At 46.1% G+C, this 18,599-nt stretch overlaps 2 protein-coding genes across 3 annotated transcripts in view; one reads left to right on the top strand and one right to left on the bottom strand.

Annotated features, from left to right (window-relative positions):
* Positions 1 to 1,731, top strand: part of Homer2 (homer scaffold protein 2) — a 94,605-nt gene extending 92,874 nt beyond the window's left edge. For both annotated transcript variants that reach the window (XM_028754830.1, XM_028754831.1), the window contains exon 9: positions 918 to 1,731. In XM_028754830.1, the coding sequence (XP_028610663.1) occupies positions 918 to 1,106 (189 nt within the window). In that variant the 3' untranslated portion in view covers positions 1,107 to 1,731. The remainder of the gene's footprint in view (positions 1 to 917) is intronic.
* A 13,363-nt stretch (positions 1,732 to 15,094) lies between these two features.
* Whamm (WASP homolog associated with actin, golgi membranes and microtubules) overlaps positions 15,095 to 18,599 on the bottom strand; it is a 23,641-nt gene continuing 20,136 nt past the window's right edge. Inside the window, exons 9-10 of the mRNA XM_028754850.1 lie at positions 17,518 to 17,986; positions 15,095 to 15,760 (exon numbers count right to left, since the gene is read on the bottom strand). Of these exons, the coding sequence (XP_028610683.1) occupies positions 15,456 to 15,760; positions 17,518 to 17,986 (774 nt within the window). The 3' untranslated portion in view covers positions 15,095 to 15,455. The remainder of the gene's footprint in view (positions 15,761 to 17,517; positions 17,987 to 18,599) is intronic.

Here is an 18,599-nt window from a genome sequence, read left to right as displayed (position 1 = left end):
GAAGGGCGTGGGAGTGGCCCGGGTGAACCACAGCCAGTAAGGAAGGGTGTGGGAGTGGCCCAGGTGAACCATAGCCAGTAAGGAAGGGCATGGGAGTGGCCTGGGTGAACTACAGCCAGTAAGGAAGGGTATGGGAGTGGCCCAGGTGAACTACAGCCAGTAAGGAGGGGTGTGGGAGTGGCCCGGGTGAACTACAGCCAGTAAGGAGGGGTGTGGGAGTGGCCCGGGTGAACCATAGCCAGTAAGGAAGGGCGTGGGAGTGGCCCGGGTGAACCACAGCCAGTAAGGAATGGCGTGGGAGTGGTCCATGTGTGTGGGCGGGGTCGGTACAAATCCACCTTGGCCTCTTCGCAGCTCTTGCCTTTGGGTACTGACCCTACACTGACCTTTCTCACTACCATCAGCTCCCGGATCTACAACACGAGGGGTTTTCTTCTCCCCCAGTGGTTTCTTCACTCCAGTCCTCTTGACCTACACAAGGAGCACTTTATTGAATTACACAACCCCAGGACTGCATTGATAACCAGTTTCCGGGCACGTGTTCAAGAAAGTCCTAGTTTAGTACCACAGAACAAAAGCTCTTCCACGGCATTAAAAGTCCTCCCTCACAAAGGACGAGAGGTCAGCTAGAAGTTAAGAAAGCAAGCCACGTTCACTGTCCATCTGTTCTGGCTTTGGTAGGATACAAATGAAAGGACAGGGCCTCTGATGTCTGGTTCTCTATTGGAACCTCTGTGAAGCCCCCTTGAGCAGGACTCTGCATTCTGCATTTCTGGTTGCTGCTTGAGGGTATCCAGGCCTTCTAATCATTCTTTAGGAAAACCACCAGATGGTCTCCTTTCTGACTTGAGTGGTAAGCGTTTGGTCAGGCTCCCTCAGTCACGGCCTTCTAGACCCTTCCCTTTTTGTCTCATCAGGCGGCAGAAAGAGACAATCAAAACTTGGAAGACAAAGTGCGGTCTCTAAAGACAGACATCGAGGAGAGTAAATACCGGCAGCGCCACCTGAAGGGGGAGTTGAAGAACTTCCTCGAGGTGCTGGATGGAAAGATCGACGACCTCCATGACTTCCGCCGGGGACTCTCCAAGTTAGGCACAGATAACTAGGGCGGGGCGGAGCCTAGACGGCGAGCCGATCGCCAGTGTGTGTGAGAGGTGAAGTAGGCGTAGGACATTCTCCATTTGCTTCTGTAAATGCAGGTGCGTTTCTGTCTCCAGACCAGTTGTGCCGTCCACTCACTCCTCCAGAATAGGAAATCTCTTGCTTCTCTGGCTTTGTGAGGTCGTGGACAACTGGAAGCTTCTGACTCAGGAATCCAGAACTTGGTCTACCTTAGCCGTTTACGCAGTCAGGGCCGGGATGTTTAGATCTTCCCTTAAGGGCTGTTGCAACCCTATGAACTGGGGATGGGGGCGGGGAAGTATTTTCTAATCCAAGTTTCATTATCCTTTACAACAGGCCTTTGGGGGCCTTCGGCTATGCACACTCAGTGTGTGTAACTCCCCAGCAGATTCAGTATGACGGGCACATGGAGGGAGCATCTTTTCCCAGTATGCATTTTGTTGCTTTAGCAGATGTAGCTAACCTTTTGAAGTTGTGATATGACATCGTCATCCACAGAGTTCACACTCAAAACCTGCACAATTGACTTACCCCAAAAGAAATAATTGTCCAAAAAAAAAAAAAACACCTTAGTGTTTTAAGTAAATATACAATTTTGGGTTGGAGCACGTTCACAGTTACCCTTGGCTGCACGTGGCCTTTGGGCTGTAGGTCAGACATACCTACCTGAAAGGAGTCACTTAGTGGATACTTATCCAGAGGGAAGATAAACCAGAAGTTTTGGGGTGTGCAGATTGACAGGGTATTACTTGTACCTACTATGACCCATCCTCCCCTGATTTGTTATGATTGCAACAATGTCCTTTTTTGTTTTGTTTGTTTTTGTTTTTTAATTTCAGAGCAGATGCCTAAGCTGTGGGAACAGAATGCAGGGAGGGTGTCTAGCACAGTCTGGGCACATAATAGGTGCTTAATAAACACTCGTTCAATTAAACATATAAACAGAATTTAGTGTTTTAATCAAACCCCACAACAGAGTTCAGACCCTTTGTTGAACAACACATCATCTTTGTCGTGCTGAAGTAATTATCAGAAATGAATGCAGTTTACTGTACTCAAACCTAGATTTGGCACTGAGGCAAGGTAATTAATTATTATAGGCTACTCTGAGGCCCTCTTGAAGGGACCCCAGCCACGATCCCTCTGGAGGACATTGCTTTTGGGGCCACCTTCTCTTCTAGGCAGAGGGCCTGTAGTCAGAGGCTTTCTGGATACTGGGAGAACATGGCATAAGAGCTAACCTGGGCTTAGAAGATAGGCTGGGCTCCCCGTAATAGATTTGAACAATAGCAAAGCCATCCTACAGCCCATGAGGGTGAGAGCCCCTCGGGTGGCAGCCCTTAGCCTTAGTGACAAAGATGCTCCTCCCAGGTCTGCCTTTCCTTTCCCAGTTCTCGCTAAGGAAGGGCCTGCAGCCAAAAATCTCTCTGCTCACGGAGAGCTTCTTAGTGGGGCCATTGGACATCCAGGTTCACAGGCAGGCATTCCTCCTTAGGAGAAACAGCACACAGGAGGCAAAATGTGTTAGGCCCGACCCCCAACACTTCTAAATGCCCTGGGCAAGGAAAACATTGGTTCTCTACCTCTCTAAGAACCCTCCAGATGTGTCCACTTGGGATCAGAAATTCTTCCTCTTGAATAAGAAGAGAGCCTGAGGAAGGGGCCAGGGTCAGCATATTTGAGACCCAGGTGACTTCCGAGTCCTCATCTTCCCTTGCAGTGGCTGATGAGTCACTCTGAGCAAGGACCTCAATTGGGATAAGAAAGGAAGGAGGGCTGGCGATATGGAAGGCTGGTGTGTGTTAAGAGGTGACATCATCAAGTTGGGATGTTTTATGCAACAGAGTGGGCACTTCGGATGTAATTCAGCCCAGAGTGCTGCCAGTCCTGCCCTCCCTCACCGTTCCCAGTACTTCTCCAGTCAGTAGCAGCTGCTACTGGTGCACCAAGAGAACATAGACTGGGTTAGCCGTGACCCAGCATGGACTAAGGGGAGCTCTTCTTAGGCCATCCTGGCCCCTTTGTCTGCCAGCAGCCTGGGCTCATGGCTCCCAAGAGCAGTGGACACGGGAACCCTCAGCTCAGGCTTCAGATGAGCCTCTATCTGCAGGAGACATAATCTTGTAGAAGGACCTCTCTTGGCTGGCTGGAGTATATGACCTAGTGACATGATCATATGAGGACACTTGCTAAAGCTACTGAATTGGAAGTGTACAGCAGAGCAGTGGTGGCACACACCTTTAATCGCAGCACTTGGGAGGCAGAGGCAGGTGGATTTCTGAGTTCGAGGCCAGCCTGGTCTACAGAGTGAGTTCCAGGAGAGCCAGGACTACACAGAGAAACCCTGTCTCAAAAAAAAAAAAAAAAAAAAGAAGGAAGTATAAAAAGTTCTAGAAGTTACTAGCTCAGTGGGCTGGCTGTAAGGTTGAGATCCATGATCCCTGTTGTTAGCCACTGGAGGGTTTGGCAAGCTTCACGTAGCCAGTAGGTGGGGTAAGTAGAGTTTTTGTTCTTTTAGACTCAAGCAGCCCGTAAACTGCCAGGACCCCTGAGCCTAAGAGACTACAGACTCCTCTGAAGAGTGATTTGGGCTCCTTGTTTCAGCTAAAGCCTGAAACAAGCAGTGAACCTCCCTTTCCTCTGCTTCCTCTAAAGACCTCATGATTCTTCATTTGCTTTCTTTTTAAGAACAGTCATGGCCCAGGAAGAGCCTGGAAGGTCAACAATAGGCTGACCCTGTCTGCAGCCTCTGGCATTGTAAAGGGCAGACTCTGTATGGAACAAACGACCCACTGATATTGTTCCGTATCCACTCACACTGGTGAACATACCTCCATTTTTTATGACGTCTAGTCAAGTCTTAAGACTGTTGTTGTGGCCTCAAACCCTGTGCAGATGGGTGTGAGCTGTTTTCCTCCCAACAGTTATGGCCACCGAGTGCTGCCTGCAGAGCCTGGTGTCAGGTGAGATCTGGCCTTGGCATCTCCCAGACTAGCAGTCTGCACCTTGCTTAGCTTGCCTTCTGCAGCCATCCACATGGATCCTAAAGGAGGCCAAGAAAACCTCAGAACCCTTTAGGCGTGATCCTCATGCATTTCTGACATGGTCTGGGGTGGGGCAGAGGCCATGCTTCTGGTGCCTAGAGACCACCGGAGGGAAGGATTGGGAGAGAAGAAACGGCCCGTGCTATGCCTCTGATCATCTCCTTCCGTTGCATCTCCCCAAGAGCTGTCATTTTAGACCTTAATTGGATGAGAGAACTTGGCAGAGGTTATCAACAGGAAGTGGAGGCAGAGTAGCATGCCCAGAGTAACCCAGCTGTGACCAGTAGTGTGGGCTCTGGGGTCTCCTAGACTTTGATCCACTCACTGTTCTCCTATGAGCCATAGTGTCACTCTTCCTTTGGTGTCCCTTAGATACCAAGAAGAAATAATCCTCTGCCATATTGAAAACATGTTGAGCTGGGCAGTGGTGGCACACACCTTTAATCCCAGCACTTGGGAGGCAGAGGCAGGTGGATTTCTGAGTTGGAGGCCAGCCTGCTCTACAGAGTGAGTTCCAGGACAGCCAGGGCCATACAGAGAAACCCTGTCTCGAAAAAAAAAAAAAAAAAAAAAGATAAAAAATAAAGCATGTTGTAACTATATTAATTTCAGTGTGTGTCCACAGCAAAGTGCAGCCGACAGGGATGAGGCAGAATTGCTCACCATACATAATAAGGTCCAAATGATTCTGCTCTGTAGGAATCTCTTCAATGGTCTCTGTGCTTAGAGGGACCAGTTTGGTGGAACACTGTCTGGCTTTGAATTCTTTGCTGATGGCTTCAATGGAGGTACACTTGTCTTTTTAAAGAGGAGGGGGAAAGGCCACCGATGGCAGAGACATAAACAGGGACAGGCCCAGAGATGGCTGGTTCAGATGAGCCACAGCTGGGGAGGTGTAGACTCATCCAGTGTGTAGAACAGTTTGTATGCATGACAGGCTGTCCACAGGGGGGAGCTGCTCTCCAGCCTGCCTGGTCCACAGCCACAGCCTTAAGCAGCGTGATGGGCAGGTACATGTACTGGATTTGATGTGTGTGATGGCTCACATGCAGCCCAGAAGCATCTTGAGCTAGCCCATTTTGCAGGGGCTCTTTCTATAGACAAGACTCCTCTTCTGCAGACACCAGGGGCAACTGTGAATGAGACCCAACTTAGACTCACGTGTAGCCAGGTGCATGCTTGGAAACAGGGCAGTCTGATAGGAGCTCCAGCTGCCCTTCAGGGAGCACCAACCACTGCTCTTTGCTGATAGCTGACGAGGGTCACTAGACGTTACACTCGGTTGATTCTTCGGAACATCACTGGATTTTGAAGCATTTGCGACATTAACCAGAAGCTTTCAATTCAATGTCCATACACATCTTGAATGATAGGCTTGATTTAAATAGACCATGACTTCTGAGTACATGGCTTTCCCCCCCCCCCAAAGAAATAGACTATATTCTGGGGACAGTGGGTGTGACGGCATGGAGGTGGATCCCTAAATAGAAATGTGAGTTGTTTATGTGTCTTTTTCTTACACCTTTCTAAAGAATATAAATCCCCCTTTAAAAACAAGCCTGGCAAGAAGGTGACTTTGGTAGGAATTTTTGAGCTGTATGAAATGTTCATGGGTGTGTGTGTGTGTGTGTGGGTGTGGGTGCGGGCATTGGGGGAGAGAGCATTAGGGAAAGCCAGAGACACAATTAGGAGGAATTCGACTGTAACTCCATAACCAGGAGGAGCCTGAATATTTCTGATAGTGATGGTGAATGTTCTGGAATCCTCTTATGAGACTGTGGGGCTTCAGTGTTGTGTGAAATTGTACAGTTCTCTCTGACAGTGTAGCACTTGTTTCCAAGTGGCCTCTGGGCTGCAGGGACCCCTGCAGAGGCCCACATGGACCACAGCAGAGTACAGGTTTGTCCACTGTGTCAGGAGATCAGCAGGACTATGCCTCAGAATTGTTGGGGACTCATTGATGTCTCTCCATCCTGTAACACTTTTGATAGGAAAGCCTGACTGTCGTTCCGTTGTGCAGTGTCTCATGACGTGACAGCAGAAGTCGTTTCTTACATCTCCACAAGAATTTAATGCTAAGTATGGATTGGATAAGCAAATTATTTCATGAGTCATTTTTTTCTTTTTAAATGCTTTTTTCGGAATATAAGTAATAGATAATTCTTTTTTAAAAAAATGAAACTAAAGATAAAAGGAACAAAAAGAAATCACCTATTGTTCCACCGTCTGATTGTAACCACTGTTAACCAGTGTGGCTTCTTCAGCATCTCCATCCGATTGTAACACTGTTATCCTGTGTGGCTCTTCAGCATCCCCATCCGATTGTAACACCGTTATCCTGTGTGGCTCTTCAGCATCTCCATCCGATTGTACCACTGTCGACCAGTGAGGCTCTTTAGCATCCTAACACAGCTGCTTTTGTTCCTTTTCCATGAACTCTGCTGGTCTCATGCACACTCTTCTAATAACTCACTTGTCCCCTTTTACACTGTATCGCAAATGTATTTCCCTCTTGGTAAGTATGTAACTACTACTTTTTAACAGCTGTCTAGGTCATTCCTTGGATCTTTAAGCTGTTTCCAGTTTTCTACTCTTGAAGTTGGGACACAGTAACATTGTTCTGACATCTTTGTAAACCGTTTAGAATATTTGCTTAGAATAAATTTCTAATATTAGCCTTTTCTGATCTCCAAACCTTGGTTCCTTTCCTTCCTAAACATGTGAGAGACTCCACTCCCCAGCCCTTTGGTGGTCAGCTATTCAGGGCCCTGTGAATAATTCTGGTCAATGATGTGAGCAGATGCAGTATCTGAAACTCTAGCTGGAACTGTGGAGTGCTCCATGCATGACTCCGGTGTCTCTGATCCTTTGCCTTAGCAAACGGTAACATCCCAGGGTTAGGGCTTCTCCCAGCCTAGGTCCTTAAGTAACTGTAAGGACAGGTCCTCTCACCCTACCCTACCCACTATCAACACAGACACGTGGCATGCATAGAGATAGACCTTATGGGTTTCACCACTGGGATTTCAGGGTTGATACTTTACTGCAGCATAACATAGCCCTATTTTAACTAATAAGAAAGGAGGCATGCATGTTTTTAGGATTTTAAACAAAGCACTTCAAATTACCTTTCAGAAATATGCCCCCCCCCACTATACCTTTGCTCACAGCGTCTGTGAGCACCCCGCTCCCTCTGTAGCTCTGTCATTATCATGGAGGCAGAAGCTAAGAAAGTCACATTTGTGTTTTTATTAAAATATGATCCTCGTTAGCAAATGAGACCTGCCCGCCTCTGCCTCCCAAGTGCTGGGATCAAAGGTGCATGCCACCGCCTGACTTCAGACCTGCTTCCTTATAAGGCCTTTACTGATCTCATTCATTCCTTTTTTTTTTTTTTTTAAGTATATGTGTACTACTTGTGTGCCTGATATTCAAGGAGACCAGAAGAGAGAGCGTCAGATCCCCTGGAACTGGAGTTATAGAAGGTTGTGAACTGCCATGTGGGTGCTGGAAGTCAAACCCAGGTCCTCTGAAAGCATAGCTAATGCTTGTAACCACTGAGCCATCTCTCCCGCATTCGGCCCCTCTGTTTGCTTTCTATTTTTATTTTTTTGAAACAAGGTCTCAACCATATAATTGTGACTAATCTGGAACTGTCTGTGTAGACCACAATAGCCTTAAATTTGTGGCAATCCTCCTGCCTCAGCCTTCCAAGAACTGGAATTATATAGGCTTGCTCCACCACATCCAGTGGTCTAATTGATGTCAAAGGTTTTTCACAAATATTTAAAAACTTAAAGTTGTATCATGGCTTTTAGAGAAATGCTTACACATTAAGAAGAAACCTTTTTAGTCTTTTCCTTTACAGTTAGTCCTTTGCTGTCACGACTGTAAAAGTTCTTCTGACTCTAATCCCAGCCTACTCTGTTCATTACTGTACTGCTCTTACACATTCCTTAACCCCCTTTCAGCTGTGGAATCTCTGATCTCAGCCAGGCATGGTGGGTCTCTTATAATCCCAGTAGTTGGAAGTGGAGGCAGGACGATCAGTTTAAGAGCTAGCCTGGACTACAGAGATCCTGTCTAAAAACAAAAACAAAAAAACTCACACATACACACACACATACACACACATACACACACAACAAGACAAAACAAAAACCAGCCAATTGTGGTGCACACCTTTAATCCCAGTACAAAGGAAGCAGAGGCAGGCAGATCTCTGAGTCTGAGGCTAGCCTGGTCTACAGTAGGTCCCAGGCCAGCCAGGGTAGCATAGTGAGACCCTGATTCCAAAACAAAATAAAACAAAATTAGCCTTTTATTCTATTCCCAATTTATTTCTAAATTGCACCAACACTGTTTTGATGAAAAATGACCCTTTCTCTACTGATATCAAATTGCATTTTATGTACCCAGCCTTTTAGGGGCTGTGAGCACGCTGTGAGTACTTACCTGTCTGTATATTCTAGTGCTGGGACTATACTGTTTGGTAATCCTAACTTTAGGTTTAAAATCCCCACGAATGATTTTTTTTTTAAATTTCCTAGTCTATTTTATATTCTAATATTTTCAAAAGAAATTCAGGGGCCATTTTGTAAATTTTGGAATCATTGGAAATTAGATGATATAATATTTCTACCTTACAGGAGAAGTAACGTCTTTATAAACTCTTTCATTTCACTAAATTTATAATGTTCAGTCTATTTTTTATAAAGGTAATTTTTTTCCTTGTGGTTATTGCTGTAAATGAGATCTTTTCCAACAGCTTACTGTTATATGGGTGTAACACTGCTTTGTTAATGAAAATCCTTCCCCTTAGATTTCCCCTACTTGAGGACAGCAAATAAACGTTACACAAATTTAGATATTAAAACCTGTAGAAAATCAAAATCTCCTATAATTACAATTCCCTCTGATCTAAGACACTCAGTTATGTAAAGGTCAGTTCTCTCTCTCTCTCTCTCTCTCTCTCTCTCTCACACACACACACACACACACACACACACACACGTTTTATCATCCCGACAGCTGATACAGCCCCTCCCCTATGTGCATCCTTTCCTTGGAGAAGATCTTGACCGTCAGTGACCATCAGGAAGCATCGACTGATTGATCTACCTCATTTTTATCTGCATAGAAGAGTGTGTCTGCAAACAAGTCCATTTCATCCCTGTCCAGCCAGTCACTGATCCATTTTATCCTAATCTTTTTGGTTTTAGTTTCATTTGTCTTCCTTGTAGGCGATAGCCATGATTAGTGATGATAATATTATGTCCCAATTTTTTGCTTTCTTGCCTTCTCACACTGACCAGCCCCTCTGGAACAGTGACAGAGTTGTCTATGATTATGCTAGAGTCTTGAACATGCGTCTCCACATACCTTCCCCTTGGTGAGGATATTTTTAGGGTCTTTAGAGAAGTATGCATGTGACTCTAGGTTGTATATTCCAGTCATAATCTCGTGTCTCTAGTTTGCTGACAATTTTATAAGTAAGGGGTATTGGGATTTTAGGAAATGAATTTTTAACATCTGTCAAGCTGCTCAGATGATTTTTCTCTGTCATGACCTAAGATGAGTCGTCGTAGCTAAGCCCTCTGTTTCTCCAAAACCTTGATGTAGTCACGGTACGTTACTGTTTTAATATACATCTCCTTTTGAAGTTAACAGTGGTTACTCAGGATTGGTTGGTCTTTGGTACATTTTTACTTTGCCTTATTTGTGCTTTCAGATTTTTCTACAAACGTTACCTATTGTATAATAAAATTAAGAGCTTTACAATGAGAAAAGACTCTTCTTGATTTCAGTGGTTCCTTTTATTTTGGAATTTCATATCTTATTAATAAGATGAGTAATTGTGATTTTTCTGCTGTCTTTGTCAGGTGTTTTTATGTGAACTTCCTTTAAAATATATCTTGGGCCACTTTCTATCTCTTTTTCTATGCCCTAGAATAGTTCAAATAATATTTAGAACTCCTTGCTCTTTGAAGTTTTTATAACCTGTATAAAACTGTTCAAGTCTAGTGCCTTTTAAAGAAATAATCCTTTGATAATTTTAAAACATTTTCCATATTCATTGGTCTCTTCAAAGTTTCTTCTTATTCTGTAAGATTTTTGACAATTTAACTTTTACTAAATGATGATTGTCTTTATTTTCGGACTCTGTTAACATAGGATTGTACTATTTTACCCTTAGTGCTGTATGTCTCGGCTTCCTGTTTTTATTCTGATTAGTTTGTCAATAATTAGTCAATTTTTATTCATCTTTTCAAAATCTCAGCTTTGGAATTTATATGTATATCTCCAGTTTTATCATTTTATGATTGTTTTTTTTCCCTTGGTATTTTTCCAGCTTTTCAAGTTAAAGGCCATCTTGACTTCTTACCCAGGGAAGGACACAGTAGCTCCTGTGACCTTTCCTCTGAATAAATCTGTATCTTATAAATGTTTATGTATGATGTGAGTGTTATAAATAACTTATCACTTCAGACTGGAATTTATCTTTTACTTTTAGATTTCCCGATAATTTGTCTTTGTTGCCGTTGTTTTAAAAGTTTGTTACAGAGTCTGCTTTATTTCCTTGTTGTCAAGGAGGGTACGGCCTGTACAATTTGTGCATTTTTGGAGTTCATTAACATTTTGTTGAGACCTAATAAATTTTTAGTTTTAATAAGATACCCAGGAAGTTGGAAAAGGTATATTCTTTGAAAGCAACAATATTTGATCTATGTATATTAATTTGACCTTACTAAATATACTATTATGTACCTTTAAATTTTATTTTCTTAATTCATTAAAGACTAAGAAAGGCTTGTTCCCATTCTCACTGTATGTCTGTCCTTTTTTTTTTGTACCTAACACTTCTTGTGTATTTCTGTTTGCTGTAGAAAAATGACCCTTTCATATTTAAGGAAAAATTGTTTTCCTAAAGACTTGTGTCCCTTGGTTTTACCTGGCTTTGTTGTAATCGAGTTGTTTGTGTAGAAATACACAGCTCGCCGGGCAGTGGTGGCGCACGCCTTTAATCCCAGCACTTGGGAGGCAGAGGCAGGTGGATTTCTGAGTTCAAGGCCAGCCTGGTCTACAGAGGACAGCCAGGGCTACACAGAGAAACCCTGTCTCGAAAAACCAAAAAAAAAAAGAAAAGAAAAGAAAAGAAGAGAAATACACAGCTCAGTGAAATCTCTGTGTTTTTAAGCTGACAGAAACCTTTGGGAAGACCTTTGTGCCTCAAGATGATTTGTCAACACATGATATCCTCTAGATGCCCTTCCTGAGTAGACCAAGGGGTCCAGTCTGGGCCGAGGCTCCTTATCTTTGAGAGCAGAATGGAGGTTCTTTTGAGCATGTAAACATTTTCACTTCCAATTTGGGAGCAGCCTCTTACATCGGGATGCTTACGGGATGGATGGTTACCCCACAGCTTGCTATGTTTCTGCTACACCAGGACTCCTCGCCCTGCGTATACATTTTTCTTGTGGAGAGACTAGCTTTCTAAGAGAGGCAGTGACGCCAGTTGCCTGGATACAGGAGAAAAAAAAGCCAATTTCAGGGATACATCCTACTACAGCAGATCTTTCCAGAAGAATTTCAACGGGCTCTGCACACAACAGAGTCTGTGCCAGGCACAGGACCACCTTTCCCCAAATGTGTGGGAGGTGCAACTCCCAGCCCTCAGCTCAGGAATGGAAGACATATGACCTGTTGTGCCTACATTTAGTTTCTATTTTAAGCCCTGTTGCATCAGGCTCATGCAATTCTGGGTTCGGTCTTTCTCCCAAGATGTGTCCTTGACAGTCAGAGGAGGGCTTGGGGAGTGAGGGCACACGGAAAGAAGCACATGTATGCTGAGACACAGCAGCAGGCCTTTATAGTCAGCTGATGCACTGTTTCTCCTTCCTGGTCTTATCTGGCCTCAGACTTCTAACAACTTCTGGTTTGTTTTTATTGGGTTTCCAAAGTTCTGTCCAAGGTCATTTTACCCTAAGGTCTTTCCTTCCTGGCAGCGGGGAGGTGTCCCCAAGCAATTTCCAAATACCTGTCTGTACTTTGCATATTGCCTTGAGGGTGTTTACACTGCCCCACCTCACTTCTGTATGCAGACCACCTGCCTTCCAAGGCTGGCCCTGCTGGTGTTATCTGCTGGGCTTCACCTGAGAGACGCAGGCCTGTGCTTAGCACATCTCTCTCTCCCACCTGTGACTCAGCCATCCCTGCCCGCTTGCTGGTCCCCTCATCCATAATCTCTATTTCCTGGTTGCTCTTCCACAACGTTTTGCCAGAGATTTCTTACAAAACCCTGAGTAAATCGGCTTCCAGACCCAGCTCTAGAGCTCTTCTACCCCATAAGCTCCTGCTGGAGAGGCCTGGCTGCTATTTTCTGTGTCCTTTATTCATCCGGATCTTGACATGCTCCGTTCCAGTCCCATGCCTCTCCGTGGACCCAGGTTAAAGATCCCATGAAGTCCAACCACTCCTAGGGGCTTCTCATCCTCTGAATAACTCTTACCATACATAATAGGATTTTGTTTTGTTTAGACAGTTTTGAGAATCCCAGGCTGGTCTTGACCTCTGTACTGTCACTTTTGTAGGTGGTGTTAGTTATTTATTATTAATCCTCTGTTTTTTTTTTTTTTATCTGTTTTTGTGAGGTGGATGTGGAGGCCGGAGGACAACTTGCAGCAGTTGGTTCTTTCCTATTGCCATGTTAAATCCAAGAGTGTGAGGAGAAAAGAAGGAATCCATGACTGTCCAGTTAAAGCAAGATGTATCTGGGGGTCCACGTGAGACTGGCCAGCCCTCTGTCTCACTCTAAATCAGGATTGGAGAGAGCAGCCCCTGCCCGCCTCTGGAGGTCCTTTTTATAGGGGAGATAAGGTGTTCACAGGGGCAAGAGTTGGCTGTTACACATCACTGGGACGATAACATGAAAGGGAAGGAACAAGGTGCATAATATGTAGATAATATAAGTGGGGTGGCAAGTTTAGTGTAGCTTGAAAAACATGCAGTTTCGATCAGATTTAAGAAACGGGTACCTTAACTTGCAAGGACTTACCACAGGCACTCATCCTTTTAACTACAAACAGAAACCTTAACTTGCACAGGACAAACAGAACCCCTAACCTGCAGGGTACATTTTTCCAGCTTTGTTCTCACACATGATGAACTCAGGTTGACAAGCTTGGTGGCTTGTGTCTTTATCCATTGAGCCATCTAACCTGGCCTGATGTTAAAACTTTAATGTGTATGTTTGTATGTGTGCCTGTGTGAACTTGTGTGCATCGTGTCCATACCAAGTGGCCATGGAAGCCAGAAGAGGGTGTCAGATCCCCCGGAGCTAGATTTACAGCAGGTTGTGAGTCATCTGCAACAGGTGCTCTTACTCCCTGGGCCATCCTTAAGTGTTAGTGCTTGTAAGGACAGTCTCAGAACAGCTGCCCTCTGGGTTATCAGCCCACTTCAGAACGTCTTCCTAGAGTAAGGCCTCTGCGGACTGCCTGGCAACCTGTCTCCTATTTTGCCTTAGACCAACGGCCCCCAAAGAGGAGCCTGTGACTATTAAAAGGCAAAATGGGCTTATGGGAGGTTACCTGCGTGGTCTGGGTGGATCCTGTATACTCAGTTGGCTCGGCAGAGTTTAGAGGATGCTGCCAGTGTATATGGCCACCCCAGAACCAGACTCCACATCCCCAATCCAACCAGCTGGGTAGGAAACACCACCCCACTAGACTATTCACTCATCTTTGAGACTGGGTCTTGCCTGTCCTAGGCTTGCCTAGGGCTTACGACATAGCCAAGGATGGTGTTGAACTCTGGACCCTTTGAGTGCTAAAATAACAGGTATGTACCATGAAGCCTGGCTGTATGCCATGCTAGAAATTAAACTCAGCTTCATGTATGTTAGGCAAGCACTCTACCAACTAAGCAATTCCAGTAACTTAAGCTTCAGAGCAAGACTGTGGGGACAGAAGCAAGCAGTGTGGTGACTGGGCTAAAACCTGCAGTAGGGCAGGGTGCTGCCCAGGGGCAACAACCAGCTTTCAGTCAGTGTATCAGGCAGCAGGGCTGGCCCTCACCTTGTGTATCAAGAAGCAGTGCTTTGGAAACCACTTGGCTTGGCTGAAGGGCAGGTAAGGGAAATGAGCGAGAGAAGGTTCTAGAAGTTTGCAATGCTAAAAACACCCCTGGGTCGGGAACTTTGGGAGAACTTGTTTGTGAAAAGGGTCACTTTTTGAAAGCTTCTCAAAACCTTTGGTAAAAGCAAGCTGAGAGAGAACCCAAACCTGCTGTAGCTTCCCGACACTGAAATTGCAGTGCAGAATGGGAACAAAAAAAAAACAACTGAAAGACAAGCAAGTCCTGCAAAGCTGTGATTTGGCCAGGTTTTCAAATACCAAATTCATTCCAGAGGAGCAAGAGGCCTGAGGCAACCAAAGACACCCCTGAACCCAGGTGCAGAGGCAGTGTGAGCCCAGGGCTTCCTGACAGGTGGCAGACCCACGGCAGGCTGACAGTGGCCACAGAGACAGGTCCAAGTGCAGCTGCTGAAGGGTTCAGACCTCTCCCAGTCATCCCAGGCTGATACTGGCCAGATGGAATGAAAAGAGATGGGAAGTCTCTGGAAACAAGAAATGTGGGTTCATTTAGTGTGGCAGAAATCCAGGATTGAGGACTAGGGTGAGAGGTTAAAGGAACGGAGGTGAGGCAGCGTGAAGAGTGACCAGGCTGCTGCACACCAGTCCCCAGTCCCTCTCCATCCCTGACTTAGCACGAGGGAAGATGTTCTCGGAACACCAGCTCCTGAGGTGAACGATGCTGTTAGTGCCTTTAACACTTGCTCAACTGAAATCTTGGGACATTTTCAACTCCCCAGGCAGGAAGAGCTTTGCTTTCACAGTGGATTACAGATCATGTCCTCATAACACAGATGCACTATAAATATTGTTTATTATGAGTTCCTGTGTTCAATATACAAAATAAAATTTAAATATTGAAGGTAATTCTGTGATATATATAATTTATTCTGATTATTGCCAAAATCATGTTCACACTCAAGCCTTGAAGTCTGATGAACAGTTCATACAGTTGGAGTACACTGTCTAGTGTGTACCATAGGTCTGTCCCCACAGGATCAGACGGTGACTCTAGAGTGACAAAGTACTGTTCCCATGTCCAGCCTACCAACCAGTGGGTGTCATGTGTCAGTCAGCACACCTTCAGTGTCCTCCCAGGGTTGCAGCTTCTCAGGGATGCCTCGCTGACCTGGGGTTCTGGGCCTGCCTGCATCTGTCAGCTGAAGTGCCTGTCGTCCCACTCGGTAGGGCTCTGCTCATCAGTGTCCTCCTCTGAGTCGGCGGACACTTTCTTGATTCTCTTCAGGGCTTCCCGGATGCTCCTCTCCAGGTCACTGCCGCTCTTCTTGCTGGGATCCACACCTGGGCCCGTGTGGACTTTCTTCAGCTGCACTCCCTGCCTGATGGCAGCCAGAACTTGTTCATTGACTGAGGTGCGGGGACCGGGCAGTGTGTGCGTTTCTACTTTCCGGAGAGAGGCCCTGTCCTGCCGGAGGGAGGCCAGCACTTCACTCATAGAGCCTGAAATGAGAGAGCAAGTATGAAGATCCGGGCTTCCAGAAAACATACCTGTTCATGCCACGATCTAACAAACACGCATGCTGCAGTGATCATGCACAGATTAGCTCTTGGCACACACTCCCTACTTCCATCAGAACAGCTGGACAGCTGAGGGTTTACCCTACCCACCGCCTACTTCTTCAAACCCGCTGTACGTTACAGACCACAGCCGTACCCATCTCTGCTCACGTGCCCTAAGATATCCCAGATGCCTGCGGTGGAACAATCTGACCCACAGGGCGAGACTAAGCTCCCTCTAAGTTGTATTCCCTCCATTCCTTTCCCATTAAGAACATCTGAACGTTCGCCCCACACTCCTCTACTTCTGTCTTGGCAATTGGTCAGTGGCCTCACCCGTGACCACAGCTGAGTAGTTTCTATACACAGGAAGGCTTTGAGTAATATACTCTGTCACCATCTCAGTGAGGCCGATGATGAGAGGTGCCAGCACGGTCCCTGCAGTGTCTGACTGACTCCACCCACCTTAGCTCAGTTGCCTAAGGGCTCTATTTTTGAGGGTGTGAAATGCTGTCAAAACACAAATTAGCTGAGAGTTCCAAGACACTGGGGAGAAGCTATTTTTCAAAAACTCTGGCACCCTGGGACCATGAGGGGCTGAAACCTTTCCTCACCTGCCAGACACAGGGCCATGAGTAAAGCTACTAACGTTGGCATGTGCCAGGCGAGGCTTCAGGATTAACATTCGCTTCTAGCTGGGGACTGAAGAGCTGGCAATAGCTAACAATGCATGTTCCATTCTGGACTGGAGATCTCACCTAATCCGATTGGGGAACTCACTAGGCAAGTCCCACAACCGAAAGCTCTAACTCACACTTTCTTATCTCCAGTACCACAGAGTAGTGTAAGTTAACAGAGCCCCTAAAATTGTATGTATCCAAGCCAAGCAGAGTACACTCCCCACCCAAGACCTGCCCACTTCCAAACTCTAATCTGGGCAGACAAAAGACCAAACCCTACAGTTGGGCTGCTCGCCACCTGAGCCTGTAGACACTTCCCTTCATACCCTGTTCTGCACACACTGAAGCCCCAAACTCAGAATGAGCAGAGTGTGCAATTAACCAAAACCAGCATGTAACTGTTCCACGGGCTTCACACTCATCCCTATCCCTGCAACTATGTTCTAGGTGGAACGACTCAGCCAGAGCCCAGCAATTGCCAGGGTTTATCTAAGACAATCCTCCCCAAAGCAGTAGGCATGGAGTCTTGGCAGGTTCAGGATAGTTTCTCCCAAAAGCCAATGCTCAAAGCCATAATTAGAGTTACCATGAGAACTGTGGCCCTTGCTCAGGTGAGTGTATTCAGCGCGAAAACAAGAGGTGGCCTACTTTTCTGGTATTCTCGATTAACTTCAACACTTGAGATCTGAGAATGACTCAGAGATGTAACAGCACCAGTCACAGCTGTGCTGAGAACCACTGGTAGAACTCTCACCATGCTGAAGTCCAGGGAAGCATATCCTTACAGTTTCAGGGGCCACACCACATGGTCAGCAAATGCACAGAGACTGGTCTCAGGCTGACTTAGCTTTGTCAAACTCAATCTCGCCTATACTAATTGCAATAGGAGAGTACTAACAAGACAACAAATAGTGGCACGCTCTGAGACTAGGAAATTCTGAAGAAGATTTTAAATTGAAACTGAGGGATTTCTTCAACAGCTCAAGAACCCAGAGAGAGGGCAGAACTGCAGAGGATTACCTGGACACTGGAAATCCTCCTGCCAGTCACATGGTCTTCCAGTATTTGTGTCACATGATAGGGGCAGTGGCTGGTCCTCTGTTGCCAAAGTCCTGAGCCCTAAATTCTGATGAGTGGTACCTTGAAAAGTGGACAGAGCAGGGAGAGGAAGAGGGGGTGGAGGAGGGGGAAGTGGTGGAGGGGGTGGTAGCTGTGGTGGTAGTGACAGATCTTCACTGGATCGGGAGAGTGGCTGGTCTCTAAAGGAAACAGCAGCCTGGTCAGGGATACTGCCACAGGGGTCTGGATGCTCAGGGGTTTTCATATAGGCATCAGGTAGGGGAGTAGCACTTCCGGTTTTGCTGGAGGCAGGATGAGCTATCTTGTGATGAGCTGTTGAGAGCCTCTTCTGAGAACCTCCACCTGACAGGTCTGACACCATGGACTCTGAGCAAGTCGTTTTCAGTGCAGATTGCTGAGCTGGGCACTTCTAAGGATGAAAAGCTAGTGAGAGATTGGCCACAATGCAAGCTGTCAATTGGTGTAACTCTGCAAACAAATCTATAAACCTCCCGGCCACCAACCGAGACCCATACTCCTGAGCCTGCTTCCTGAGTTCCAGGACCACTGCCCGAGCAGTGGCAGCAGTGCTGCCTTGACCTTGGAACCACCCCAGGCTAGAGAGAAGCACTATCTTACAGGCCAATGCTTCCTCCTTGGTGACATTTTAGAGATTACAAAGAAAAAGGAAGTAGGTGGACCACTCAGAGTACTTGTGCAGAGAGCCCGTCTCCAACCCGCAGAGCGCACACAGAAAGCCAGGTGTGGTGACAGGAACCTGTAACCCCAGAGCTACGGTAGAGCTATGTTGAGTTCCAGGATAATGAGATCTTGTCTCAAAAAACAAGGTGGAAAGCCTCTGAACCTCCCCCCCACATATGTGCTTAAACATACACTTAAAAAATGAAAATAAGAGAAGCTGACACCAATGGTAGCCAAGAGCCACTCAGAGAGAACAGGAGCCCAACCAAGTACATTTCCATGTCGTCAATAGCAGCATGGTGGCACACACTCACACAGCAGCTGTGACCGGGCATGGTGGC

Source organism: Grammomys surdaster, unplaced genomic scaffold (assembly GCF_004785775.1).
Source record: "Grammomys surdaster isolate TR1022 unplaced genomic scaffold, NIH_TR_1.0 126036, whole genome shotgun sequence".
NCBI classification, from domain to species: Eukaryota; Metazoa; Chordata; class Mammalia; order Rodentia; family Muridae; genus Grammomys; species Grammomys surdaster.
Note: the sequence above shows the minus strand (reverse complement) of the source record. Positions and strands in the feature narration are given on the sequence as shown.